Below are 14,739 nucleotides of genomic sequence, written 5' to 3'. Positions count from 1 at the left end.
ATTAAATCAATACAGTATGGAGACTTGAAAAGGCCTCCTTAATGCACTGAGAGGTGTAGAAATGGTCCCTGGAAATAACTGCAACATTTCTAATCAAATCTGAGATGCTACTGAATATAAGTCTCTGTATCATTATCTTTGAAATCAGGAGGCATTTTAATCAAACCTAAAAAGATGACATACATATGGAGAATCCACAAAAAATAAGAATTCTATTCAACCCCCCAACTACCGGGCATACCCCAATCTTGAATATTTAGCTAATTAAGTTATTATCCTTAATGAGAGAAAATATTAACCAAGAAGTCAAAACACCCTGTGGGGGTTCACATCCCCAGATAAATTAAAAACTATTCTCTGCATTGATTATACCACCTTTTTCAAATAATAAGAAAGAGCTGTTTTCTCCATTTGCTTTCTTTTAAACACACATGTCTTTTAGAGGGAAATTCTTTGATGAATTTATCATTTCTGAAAAATTTAACTTGGATATGTTTTAAATACATTCCTATTTAGAATTTTAAGTAAAGAGATTATCTTCAATTCAATCTCATCCTCCTGTGTTTGGGGGAGAGAGTATCCAAACTATAGACTGTTTTATGGACTAAGGACAAGAGTCTTAAACAGACAGATTCTGTAAATTTCTGTAAAGAACCAGAGAGTAAATATTTTAGACTTTGCAGCCCATAGAATCTCTGTTACAACTATTCAACACTGTCACTGCAGTGTGACGGTGTAAGCAAATGGGTGTGGCTGTGTTCCAATAAAGCTTTATTTATAAAGACAGGCCCCAGCTGGATTTTGCCTATGGGTCATACTTTGCCCACCCCTGATCTAAAAGAAAACCGGAAGGAAGTAGTATTGATATTGAGGACAACATCATAAGCAAGCATGCAAACAGATTAAGCACTCTGATGTATTCAGTCCTTTAATTTCAGGCTTTCCCTTTGTTAAAATTAAAGCATTTTTTTCCCACCCCAGTAGAGAACCATCTCCCAAATTCTGTTGTAGTAATGAGAGCCAAGGGGGAAGTTTAGATGGAGAGATTTTATTCTCAGCAGGGGTACCTAGAAACCATACAAGCTCCAGTCTAAAACTCAGCACAAGTGTGATTAAGTCTTTGCTCTGAACATGTCTTCCCTGGCAATCCAGGGAATGGAACCTTCTGCAAAGCTCCAAACAAGGCCTAATTTAAACTCAGTTCTGCAGGGAGCTAATACGGGAACCTGTCTCAATTAGGTATTCACTAGGAAGGCAAATCACAACATACACTCTGACTTAGAATTAGGCAAAATGGTCCTAAAATTCTTCATTTTTAATACTGTAGGGTCTGGAAGCTTCATGGAAAACATGCTTTCGGAGAAACAAAGAGCTCTTATCATCCATCGGTAAAATCTGGCTTCATAAATCTTGAGATATTAAAAACACAGCAGGCATACCCTCCCACATGACAAATCCACCTCCTCCAACATGTTACAACAAATGATAGAAAAGCATACGACTGAGCTGGTAATTACTTCAGCTATGTAGCTCTAAAAGCTCCCGTTTTGCTTTTGTATTGCATGCTTCACTATCGAGTAAGTCTGACTGTGTCATGCTGCCCTCAGGTGGCTATTTTGGGATATGCATGACTGCAAGGCAGGATCCTGCGTAAATTTTCAAACCAGAAGTTAGAGCTGTGATATTAAATATGCTCTTTAATAAACCCCAATCACAGAGATAATTTAAAGTGCAATAATTCTGAAAGTGCGGTTCAGGGATCCCGTTTCAGATGTCCATGAGATCAAACCTATTTTTATAATAATACTAAAAACATTTAATTTTTCACTCTCATTCTCTTATGAGTATACTAGTGGAGTTTTCTAGAAGCTACATGACTTGTGATACATTACAATAGACTAAATGCAAAAGCAGCTATGAGAATCTGGTTATCTTCTATTAAGCCAAATATTTAAAAGATTTACAAAAAATTTTAAATGCTATTCTTTTCACAGTTTTTTTTTTTTCCATTTGGAAAAGTGTAGTTATTGTTCAGAAAAAGTATGTTATTCACTGAATGGGTTTTAAATAATTTAATAAATATTTTTAAATTTTAACAGTTTTAGTTTCCAATGTGGTAAATATTCATATATATAAACAAAATTTTTGGAGGTCCTCAAGAATTTAAGAGTATAAAGACACTCCAAGACCAAAAAGTTTGAGAAGTAGTATAACTGCAGATTCTATCAGTATTTCACAGAAAGTATTTCCTCTAAAATTTAAGAAGATAAAGAAAAACACACTAAACTCATTATCAAATTGCAATGACTAAACTGTACTTTTAACTTGATTGTCATAGGACAGGCATTAAATTAAGCAACAGGATTAGAGGTTAAGAGTCAGAGGTTTCAATACCCTCCTTCCTTATCCTCACTCCTCCCAAACCACCTGCAGGAAGTGAGGAGCAAAACTGACTCAACTGACTTAACCTGCTTTCCTTTACCACTTTCCACTAATGTACTGTGCAAATATGAACAGCTCACAATGGTGAGAAGGAAAAGGTACATAGTGACCGAATAATACACAAATGAGATAATCTGAGGTCCCTAAATGAGCCCCATTGACTCAACTAATTAAAGCTACCCTGATGTATTTTCCACATGTGAACCTGTTCTAAGAAAATGGAAGGAACTACCAAAAAAAAAAAAACAACACACAAAAAAAATGGTGAAGAAGGGGGTGGGGGGAGACAGGACAATGAGGAAGAGAAAATAGAAAGAAGGTTTTCATTTGAGGGGTCACAGAATCCAACGAAGTCAACCTTGAGTAAATTTTCACACACTTAAATAAGGATTCCTGTGAAAATCTAGATGGTTGCCAATATGATAATGAATTGCACTCTAAAGGTCACTTTAAAATTAAAAAATTTTAAATCATGATATTTTTCTATAAAAACATTTCCACTGCTGATGCTTAGGTTCTCAGGCTATCCCATAAATACTCACTCTGGCCATAGAAACAGTAACAGTGAAAATGAGTGTCATGCCCCACTAGAAACCCTCAGCAACTCTGAGATCTGGGTCTGATGCTTCCGTGAACTTTCAGTATTACTGAGAAACTGCAAGAGATAACAGCATGGTCAAAGCAATGGGGGTTAGGGAGCTCCCAATCAGGCAAAAAGAAAGACATAGCACCAAGGAGGTAGAGAAGAGGATTCCTAGAGAAGAAGGCAGTGCTGGCTGAATAGAAATTAAGACCATGGCTGAAATCTACAGCAGGGTAAAGCTCAGGGAGAAAAATAAATGCCAAAGGCAGCTTTCATGGCAGAGGGCACCAAGGATGTCGGGCAACACAGACAGAAGAGGTATCCACAGGGCAGACAGCTGCAGGGAGAAGGGAGGGTGGCAAGCAAAATGTACTTACTGCGGCTGCCAGTCACAATAATGATAATTACAGACACACAGACTTCCTGAGGATATTAACTACATATGGTTCATCAACCTCACGAAAGTTTGTGGTACTTTTGAGGGTAGAAACATAAAATAGCACAATATGAAGAAGTAAAAGCATTAAATTTCTTCAATCATTTTTTTTTATCATACTCATTTTCTACTACTAATAAACCAAATATTTATATATCACATAAAATTCTAGGCTCCTAAAGAGCCAATCCAAGAATTCAGTTTACAGATTGGGCGGGGGGGAGGGGGGGAGAAGAATTCCTATGACCTATCTCAAACTGAACTCCAGATATCTTTTTAACATTATCGTGTTACAAAACCTACACTTTATTCCTTTCTTTCTTTCTTCTCTCTACCAGTATGGTGTTCTAGCCATGGTTTTACCCCTTATCAAATTTATAACCCAACAGCAAGAAACAAAAAAAAAAAACATTAAGGTCCAGCCTCATACATAACCTCAAAACTCCAGTGGGTAGTACTCAGCTACCCTGAGCAGCCTGAGGACGAAGGATCTGCAGAAGCCCCAGCCAGGCAGAGCTCCTCTCCAGCATAGCCCCACCCTTGCTTCTTATACCACTGCACAGAAAAGCAGAGAACACAGGATACAATTGCTACTGAAACCTCAAGCCACAAGGTTAAAACGTAAATTTTGTCACAAAACCCTGATTAAAAATAATGCCTTGGCTAGTGCCTCTGAGTATGGGCTGACCTTGGTCACCCACAGACTTGCGTCTCTCTTGTGGCTTTCTAATTGTGAAATGGCCAACTGACGGTACTCCTATTGATCTCACTCTTCATTGCAACTCAGTTCCTTGCCTAAAATGTCCTACCACCTCAGAATGCCGGCCGTGGAGAGCAGTTCCTGCCTGCTGTCATGCCGCCCCTGCCACCTGTCTTCAGGCTGGGCAATAATCCTGCCAGGATGACTGAATCCTGACAGAACACACTGGGAGATTAGTCCAGAAAAGGAGTAGGTTTGAATTTATTCTGCTACTGATAATAAACCAAATTTTATTCTAACGTGTCAAATCCTTTTATTCATACCATTTTCAATAAAATACAAGGTTTAAACGAACAAACAAAAAAAGATTTTCAATTTTCCCCTCTTGATAGTTCAAGCAATACCCAACACAACTTAGTTCTGGCGAAGAAAAAGAAAAGAAAAATAAACTTAAAAGTTTATTTTAATAGAAATTTATCTATGTACAGAAGTTTAATTTGCATACATAGTATACTTTGTAGATGAAAAGACATTTTAAAAATAAAATGGATTACTTAGAAAATTAGCCATGTGACTGCAATTATAAAATATTTATTTAACCTAAGAGAATTAACTTTGCAGAGAAATTAAAGTAGACTGTATTGCTAAGATAATGATAAATCATCCACACTTTTTAAAAAAGGTACTAAGGGGCATCAAAAAAATTTTTCCTCAAAAATATTGCACATGCTTCAGATTGTGCCTAATAGCCTAATTAGTGATGTTAAACTATAATCCAATATGAAATTAAAGCACTTTCCCAGCATTTTTCCACCTCTGCACCTCAGTTACCTGTTAACATGTCTTCAGTTAAACCTGACTAATGCCGGTCAGCCCAGCCAATACTATCAGAGATGAGATTTGACTTCCATGAACAAGTCTCATTCATTCTGATCCTTACCCAAACGGCAGAGAATGTGGATGGAGTAGCACACTATGAAAGTGCTTGTTGAATAAGAAAAAATTAGGAAAAGAAAGGGAGAAGGGCATGCCAACCCCGAGTTATATGTTAGAAGTATTTATTATATTAGTATACATTCCATCATTTTATTAGTAAGAAAATTAGCGGGCCAAAGGGCCATACCAATGCATTTTCAGTGCATCATTTCTTAGACTAAAGGAAAGATTCACAAAGAACAGCCACAAGAAGTTAATCTCCCAAGTTAGCCCTCCCCCAGTGAAAGCAAGAGGACAAGCTAGTCTCAGCACTTCTCAGGAAGGTCATGCTGTTGTATTGCTATCATGACACAATGGTAAAGAAGAAAAGGAATGGTTTATTAGTTCACTCCCCAAGAGGATTATTCTGGCATTGGACAAAGTAATGAGTGGCCATGGCCTAGGCGGTACAGCATTAAGGAGAAGGTGAAAAGGGACAGATAATGAGAAATAATTCACTTTATCTTCTGAATAGCTCAACTTCACAGGGGCCATGCTGATACGTCAAACAGACACTATAAAAATAAATCAGGCAATCGTGATGCAAGAGAAGGTACATCCAGAATTATCGATAAAAACTTACCACCTAGAAGAAAAATTGAGTTTTAAAATGAATGCAGAGGAGGAAGATAAGAGAAATACATTTTTGTATGGTTAGTTCTTATGATAGCTACTATACATTCAACAGACCTGTAACAGCGTGCATTGTAAATAAAGACTTAAAAACTAATATATGAAACTTAAATAATAGACAACCTAAGTATATAGCACATATTTCTAAAAACAAAGCTGACAACTAATCACCAAAAACATGATCCTGGAGATGATATAGAGAGATTTATTGTTATTCATAATTTTGTCCCTCTTACATAAGTGACTTTGGTACTATAACCATTAACATTAATTAACATACCTATGATTGGCCTAACTCAAGATAATATTAAAATCTTTTATATAAACCATCTCTTCCATCCCAGTTGCCAAACAGAAGTGTGATGTGTTATCCAATCTCCTTACAACTCCTCAAAAGTCTGAAGACAGAGTGAGAGCAAATGACCTAGATCTGTGGTTTGAGCCTGTGGGCTTGTCTGCATATCAAGCATACTCAGTTTTTTATCTAAATAAAAAATAAACCTCACACCTTTACTCACTGCTATATTTCATATTTTTGTGATTAATAAGATTCATGTTTATTTTAAAGTATTATTAAAGCTATATTAGAGCTTTTTAAACTTCAATCTAGAATTTAACAGACACAACTCCCCCAAAATCTAACCTCTACAGAAGTTCTGTGAGATACTCAATCTTTAAATAGGAAGTAAATTGTTAAAGGATTGTTGTTTTTTTTCATCATTACACATTTTCGCAGTCAACAGATGCTATATACACAACTATCATATGTTGATTGGACCTTAAAATATCTTATGTGAAGAGTATATCACACTGGAAATCACTGGCTCAAGTCAATGTTATACTTATATGTAGACAAGCACACTTAAAATAATCTTTTTTGGCAAGTTAGTTAAGAAATTGGGGAAGGGAAGGGAGAGAAGCAGGCAGAGTGCAACTGTTTGCACAAAATGGGCAGAGAAGAAAGCAGTGAAAACTTGCTTGACTGCTAACAGGAAAACAGGTCAGGACGACCCACGGACTGGTCATCCGCTTAACAAGCTGGATGAAAACTAGATTCCAATACTTATTTCAAGACTCATACTATAGGAATTGCTGTTGTACCTTCATTTCCATGTGATATATTAAAGGTCTATTACCCAAGAATAGACCTGAAAGTATTTATATTCTTAGTCTGTATAATCCCTGGACACACACTATATGCATCTACAAGCCACTAAGTTATTCTAAATTTGCCTCTTATAAATTGCAGAAGGAACCTCCTAGTTGATTATTTTGAGATATGTGAATACAGTGTTAAAATTATGATTCTATCACTAAATCTCCTCACATTGCTGATGGTGGAATCCTTTTTCCCCCAGTTCTATTCTAATATCCAGTTCAACTTAATGGCCCCAAACAGCTTCATATTGCTTCTCCTAAAAGAGAAGCACAGTAGTTTCTAATAACAGAATTATGTGACCTTTTGGAATAGTAGAACAAATACCTACATATTAGTTCTTTTACTGTAACTTTTAAAAATTGTAATGTAAATTATATTAGAGCACATCAAGGGATGATATAATCTTTAATTACACAGAAACCTGATTTGCTCTTCAAAATCAATGAACCTGGGACTATGAAATAATTTTTGTTCTAAGTAAATACAGATTGATTTATATTTAATTAAAACATTCTCATTTTCTTTAATATAAAGAGTTTAAGTAAATGCTAAAATTCTACTTCTATGAAGGGTGAAATTTTATGTATAATTATAAATTCAAGAAGTTCATCTCATAATAGTAATAACAATTAACTAGGTTATTTTGATATTTCAATTAGTAAAAGACTAGGTGAGCTGAGTAGTACAGAAAAGGATGAGTTCTTAGACTTACTGCTGTATTTAGTGAAATGACAATTGACATCTTCAGATCTAATTTATATTCTCTTTCCATCATTGTATATCAACCATAATACCTAACCAAAAAATAAAACTAAACAAAAGCACATAAAAACTCTGTCTGCCATCTAGTGGAGAAAGAAGACACAAAACACACACATCACTGCTAAAACAACTCCAGGTACCATGACAATATGGTATATATTTAAAATTATGCTCTGTGCTAGCATGTAAAATTAATGTTACTTCTTTTTGAAAAGATTTATGTTTATCTACCTGTCATGGGAACCATGTACAGAATGAGAGAAAGGGAAGCAGAGAATAAAGGTGTATGGACACAGAAACAAATACAAGCCTAAGACGTTTTAGATTTCTGTAAGACAGCTTCACAAACCTCCACTTACATGGCCATGCAGATCAGTGTTAAGCAGCATCATTGCACAGGTAAGGCAATGGACTCCATCTAAAGAAAGAGACAGGGAGAGAAAGCATTAATTCACTATTTACTGTTGCACTCTTCCCCCTTATTAAAATAGCATACACTAAGAACCTATGAAAACATGATCCTGTGCTAGGCACAATTAATCCTATTTGTTTGGGGGGACAGAAAATGGATAAGAATAAATTATAAAAAGAATCTCAATGCACAGAGGTGGCCTCCACTGTTGATAAAGTAAATTGTTCCTACCTATCAGGAGGACAATTTGACAGTACATACATAAAGCCTTGAAACAGTGCCCTTTGACACAAATCTATTTGTAGGGCCTTATGCTAGTAAACAATTAAGAATCTACACAAAGTATGAGGACATCCAGAGAAATACTGCTTACATTGGGAGACAAGTAAATATGAGACTCTAAAAACACAATTCTGTTATGTTGAAGTCATTAAAAATGTTGTCCAAGTATACATGTTGAAATGGAAAGTTATTTCACAATAAATTATTATATCAAAAATGCTTTATATGCAATTTGATTCCACTTAATATAAATACATCTAGAAGAATATACACCATTATATTAAAAGAGATTGTCTCTGAGTAGCAAGATTGTAATTTTTATCATTTTATTTATATTTTCTCAACTTTCTATAACATGGGATATAAAAATGAAAATAATTATTTAATATTGATACTTTTTTTACTTTTTGGGAGGAAAGTGGTTTGAGAAAAAAACATAGGTTAAAGGAAACCAAGATTTAAAATTTTCACTGTTTACTGATTGTAAATTATTTATCTGGCTAAAAATATACAGGCAGAAATAGTTCTCTTTCTTGCCATTCTTTAAAGGCAACATTTAGGTTGAATGGTTTTGTGAAAGACACTATGAATCAGACCAAAGTAAAATACTGAAATAACCTGTAAAGATTAAAAAATTAAAAATTCAGGAAAAAAAAAGTTGTCCAAACCAGATGAATCATTTTATACAACATCACTTTTTCTTCTTATTTTATAGTGGAAAAGAAAATGTATGAAGAGTTAAGCTTCTCATTTCCAAACATCAGAATTAGTTCTTCTTCTTATTCTCTCCCGACTAATTCTCAATCCAAGTATAGTAGACTAGCAATTTTAGATGTAGTAAAAATCTTATTAATTCATGCTAACTGTACAGAGAGGCTTGTCCAATTACTGAATTTATAAAGACAGCCGTTTTTTAAAGTATGCCTTTTAGTACAGAAGGTGATTTCTGTCACCAATACCTCTAAATAGACGCTACTAAGTGCCTAAAAGAATATTTATTCCAGTTCCATTTTATCACAAATTCTATATGCATTTAAAGCAAATTCCTGAAGGCATTTGAAAAATTCAGCAGCCAACTTTCAAATACCCTTATCAACAGCCAATTGAGTGCACAAATCCGTATTTCTTATTTTATTCAGGAATGTCAACATCTTAGATTTCAAGAATGTTTAAATAAAAACAACCCTTTTCTATCCTTTCATTCTCTAGTCAATGCTGAAAGTAATAGAGATAGTGAATAAATAGTACTCAAAACAGCATCAATGTACAGATAGAAATACAACCTTAATAATCAGATGGTAAACTAACTGTAGACAGCCTGGGGGACAGAGGACCTTAGTCAATATCAAGTGATCAATCGTACTTATCCCAGTTAATTGGCAATACTGAAGCTAAGAAATAATTACCATTTCTTGTGCATCTAGTCTCAGTGATGATTTATTCCACGATTTTTAAGTTTATGAAGGATTGCCCAATTGCAAATGAATGTGCTTGACTTCAAGCTCTGAAAATTTTGTTTTATTGCAGGAATTACCTCCCTTCATAAGGTAGGTCAATAATTAAATAGTTTAAAGTACTTTGTAAATATAGTACAATAAACATAAACTCATAGTTCACTGAAATCATCCATGAAAGTCAGTGGTGTTATTATAATTAATATCAAACAAAAGCACTAGACTTCCAGTGAGATTTGTAAATGCTTCCAAAACTAACCGCAAAACTAAGCATACATGGACTTTCATCAAGAAGTGTAGAGACCACAGACATAAAAAGAAGAAATAAGAAAAATGGCATTTCATTTATTATAATGTACTTTGCACATAAAATCTCATAGTGACAAAGCATGGGCAATTTAAAGAAAGTACACTGTCATACTAAGGATTTGGAAAATAAGGTAAAAATAATTAAATGAAGGGTGAAGAATGTCATGCTGTCATTAAACCATGCTTTTAAAGAGAAGTTAGTGACATGAGAAAATGCTCCTAATGAAAGAGAAAGCAGAAAACAAAACTCTGTAATAATTCCAACTTGACATTAAATATTTCATAAGTAGACTAGAAGGAAGTAAATCAAAGTGTTAATAGTTTTTCCTAGGTAATTAGAGACACTTAGGTGATTTCCATTTTCTTTTGCATAATTATCTATACTTACCATGATAAAATGCAACTTGCATAATAAGAAAAATAACCACTGTTATAAAAAGAAATTCAAGAATTTCCATCAGATTACCTTGTGAAGCAATGGTATCTGGGTTACAATAAAAGTATCTGTTGGAGAAGTGTATCAAAACTCTTTCTCGTTCTTGAGTTTCTCCCACAAGAGAAAATGCTTTGAAGAAATACCTAAAGAATTAAGGGGAAAAAAAAGTAAAAGTTTAGAAAATGTTATCACACTCTTTACATTTGACAGGTAAAGATGATTTATATAAACATAAGATATTAATTATGCAGTTATTTCCCCCCAAAAACCAACTTACTAGATGACCATTCAATATAAATTTATACTGATATTTAAATTCTATAAAATGTCAATATAAAGGATGACGGGAATAACAGGGTAGCCAGTACATCAAGAAAGCCTTGGGAAGAAGGTATGACTAAGTGTCAAGTAGCCAATTTTAAAACATCAGTCAGATAAAAAAAAAACCAAAGAATACTTAAGATTCAACTTATACAGGCTGTATTTAAAAACTACACACATCAGGGTTCTTTTATCATTTTGTTGCATGATTGTAATCACAACTGACTTTGTTGTAATTAAAATTACAATTACACTGCCTTGTGTGCAGATTTCTGTTAATTTTATTTTGCCTATTATCACATTTTATTATTAATTTTTTAGATAAGGAGAAATTGGGGAGCTAAAACACTGATTTATTCCTTAAATTATGAAATAAATTAATTTATGTATAAAACTTCTTTGAATAATAGGAAATATGCCCAAAACCACACATCACTATAAATCAGATCCACTGAGAGCACTGTTTATTAATGAAGAAGAGCCTTACTTGACAACATAGCTGCATTTTCCTGAACAGGAGATAGTAAGAAAAAAAAAAGATCACTTAACATGTTCTAAAAAATCTTACTATTGTAAGAAACATACAACAAAACATTTCTATGAAAATGTTGCCCTCTTATTATAGATTTATAGTTTATTAACCTAAATTTATATTAATCAAACTTTAATTTTTCATAACTTTAAGTTTTATCCCATTTTTAATTGACATAATGATTGTACATATTAATGGGGTACAGTGTGATATTTCAATACATGTATATGTTGTGTAATGATCAAATTAGAATAATGCTTATCCATCACCTCAAATATTTATCATTTCTTTGTGATAAGAACATTCAAAAATCCTCTCTTCTAGTTATTTTGAAATATACAATATTATTACCCCTACTGTGCAACGGAACATCACTACTTATTCCTCCTATATATCTGTAATTCTGAACCTGTCAACCAATCTCTCCCAATCCCACCCTCCTCTCAGTACATTTCCCCAGCCTCTGGTAAACACTACTCTACTCTCCACTTCTGAGATCAGCTTGTTAAAATTTCATAAATGAGTGAGGTCACGCAGTATTTGTCTTTCTGTGCCTGGCTGTTTTACTTAACATACGTCCTCCAGGTTGATCCGTGTTGCTGCAAATGACAGGATTTCTTTTCTTTTCTTTTCTTTTTTTACAGCCGATTAGTATTCCATTGTGTGTGCATATACGTATGTGCACACGCACACACACACACACACACATTTTCTTTATCCATTCATCTGCTGATGGACACTTAGGTTGATTCCATATCTTGGCTATTGTGAATTCTGCTGCAATAAACACAGAAGTGCAGATATCTATTCAACATCACCGATTCCATTTCCTTTGGATAAATACCCAGTAGTGGGACTGCTGGATTATATAGCACACTATTTTTTTTTAAGAACTCCACATTGTTTCTCATAATGGCTACGCTAATTTATGTTCCAATCAACAGTGTATAACGGATCTCATTTTTTCCATATTCACACCAGCATTTATTTTCTGTCTTTTTGATAATAGCCATTCTGAGGTGGTTCTGATTCACAGTTCCTTGATGATTAGTAATGTTGAGCATTTTTTCATATACTCATTGACCATCTGTATGTCTTCTTTTAAAAAATGTCTACTCAGTTCACTTGCCCATTTTAAAACTGGATTATTTGTATTTTTGTGCTACTGGGTGGTTTGAGTTCCTTACATAATCTGCATGTTAACCCACTGTCAGGTGCCTAGCTTGCAAATATTTTCTCCTAGTCTATAGGTTGTCTCTTCATTCTGCTGATCATTTCCTTTGTTGTGCAGAACCTTTTTAGTATGATCCCATTTGTTTACTTTTGCTTTTGTTGCCTGTGCTTTTGAGTTCATATCCAAAAATCTTTGTCCAGATTAATGTCATGAAGTGGGTCCCTTATGTTTTCTCCTACTAGTTTTATAGTTTGGGATCTTACATTTAAGTCTTTAATCCACTGATTAAAGATTTTTGTACATGGTGAGAGATAAGTTTCATTCTCCTGCATGTGGATGTCCATTTTTCCCAGCACCACTTTTTGAAGAGACTGACCTTTCCCAAATGTGTGTTCTTGGCTCCTTTGTCAAAAATTAGTCACCTCTAAGTATGTGGATTTATTTCTGTGTTCTTTATTCTATTCCATTGGTCTATGTGTCTATTTTTATGGTACCATGCTGTTTTGGTTAGTATCGCTCTATAGTATATTTTAAAGTCAGGTAATGTGATCTCTCCACCTTGGTTCTTTTTGCTCATGATTGGTTTGGCTATTTGGGGTCTTTTCTGGTTCAATGTAAATTTTAGGATTGTTTTTATATGTCTGTGAAGAATGTTATTTGTATTTTGGTAAGTATTACATTGAATCTGTAGATCACTTTAGGTAGTATGGACATTTTAACAATATTAATTCTTCCAATCCATAAACATGGTATAGTTTTCCATTTATTTGTGCCCATTCAATTTCTTTCTTTCTTTCTTTCCTTTTTTTAAAATAGATTTCAGTGTAGAGATCTTTCACCTCCTTGGTTAAATTTATTCATAGTTATCTTTTCTTGGTAACTACTGTAAATGAAATTGTTTTCTTGATTTCTTTCTCAGATAGTTCACTTTTAGCATATGGAAACACTACTAACTTTTGTATGTTGATTTTGTATCTTGCATCTTCTCCATCTTTACAGAATTTGTTTATAGTCCTAACAGTTTCTTGGTGGAGTCTTTAGAGTTTTCTATACATAAGATCATGTCACTTGTAAACAGGGACAATTTGACTTCCTCCTCTCTAATTTGTATGTCTTTTATTTCTTTCTCTTGACTAATTGTTCAGGCCAGGACATCCAGTACTTTGGTGAATAGATGTGGTGAGAGTGGGTATCCTTGCCTCGTTCCTGGTCTTAGAGGAAAAAGCTCTCCACCTTTTTTTTTTTTTTTTTAATAAACCACATCATAATGCAAAGCAAAAATATAGATCTTTCTTCCATTCTTACTTGATTTCATTAGAAAACCTATGAGTATCCTTGATTCAATGGAAAGAGGCACAAAATAAATCACTGTTGTACACTCTAATCCAAACATCCTCACTTCACCTACCAGGCCTCCGTTTCACGGTTTGTTATACTATATGATCTCAGAATTCTTCCAGGCTCTGCCATTTTATAGTTTGTAAGAGTAAATGATGACTGGGTTTTAACTTCAGCTCCTCTTAGAAATTTGCAGTATGATATGAAAAGTGAGGATCAATTTGTTTTAGACATCTTTATTTAAAAAGGTCAGCAAAAAGTGGATATTGTCTGAAAGGCTTTTACAGATAATTTCTGCTGATTATTATGTTGATACTCATTTTTATTCCATTCAAGAATCAAATTCAAAGTATTATTTCAAAAGGCTATTTGGCTATTGTAAGCAAATGCTTAGGAAAACTGTAATTCTATAGTCTGTAAACTGTTCTTTTTTAACTGCTCATTCAAAAACCAAACTCCCTACATAAAAGAATTGAGATAGGAGGTTTCAAGATGGCGGTGGCTGCGGCGGCTGATGCGGAGTAGCTGAGGTGGAAAAGGTGGCCACTGGGCCTCAGGCAGCCGGGAAACTTGTGGACCTTCCTCTTGCCATCTCTTAAGGGAGGACCGCTGATGGTGGCCGGTCGTGGGGGGTGACTGCCACTTTGCCCTCGGCAGGAGAGGCTGCCTCATTTACAGGCAACAGCTTTGAAGTGTGGAGCAGGAAAAGAAATGTTTCTTAGCTGCAAAAGCGAGTCTCGAAACAGGGAACACAGCGCCAGGGCTGCTGTGGATGCAGACAGGATCCCGGA

General features: G+C 34.5%; 1 protein-coding gene across 4 annotated transcripts in view; it reads right to left on the bottom strand.

The window, feature by feature from the left end:
• PSD3 (pleckstrin and Sec7 domain containing 3) overlaps nt 1-14,739 on the bottom strand; it is a 373,102-nt gene that overhangs the window by 225,383 nt on the left and 132,980 nt on the right. For 3 of the 4 annotated variants that reach the window (XM_063083776.1, XM_063083790.1, XM_063083798.1), the window contains 2 exons: nt 10,614-10,726; nt 8,050-8,108 (listed from right to left, as the gene is read on the bottom strand). In XM_063083776.1, coding sequence (XP_062939846.1) covers nt 8,050-8,108; nt 10,614-10,726 — 172 coding nt within the window. Of the gene's footprint in view, nt 1-5,889; nt 5,893-8,049; nt 8,109-10,613; nt 10,727-14,739 lie in introns of all 4 variants that reach the window. The other variant, XM_063083783.1, reaches the window with a different exon arrangement.

This window comes from Cynocephalus volans, chromosome 2 (assembly GCF_027409185.1).
Source record: "Cynocephalus volans isolate mCynVol1 chromosome 2, mCynVol1.pri, whole genome shotgun sequence".
In the NCBI taxonomy this organism is placed as follows: Eukaryota; Metazoa; Chordata; class Mammalia; order Dermoptera; family Cynocephalidae; genus Cynocephalus; species Cynocephalus volans.
The sequence above is the reverse complement of the archived record's forward strand: the minus strand, read 5'-3'. Positions and strand labels throughout refer to the sequence as shown.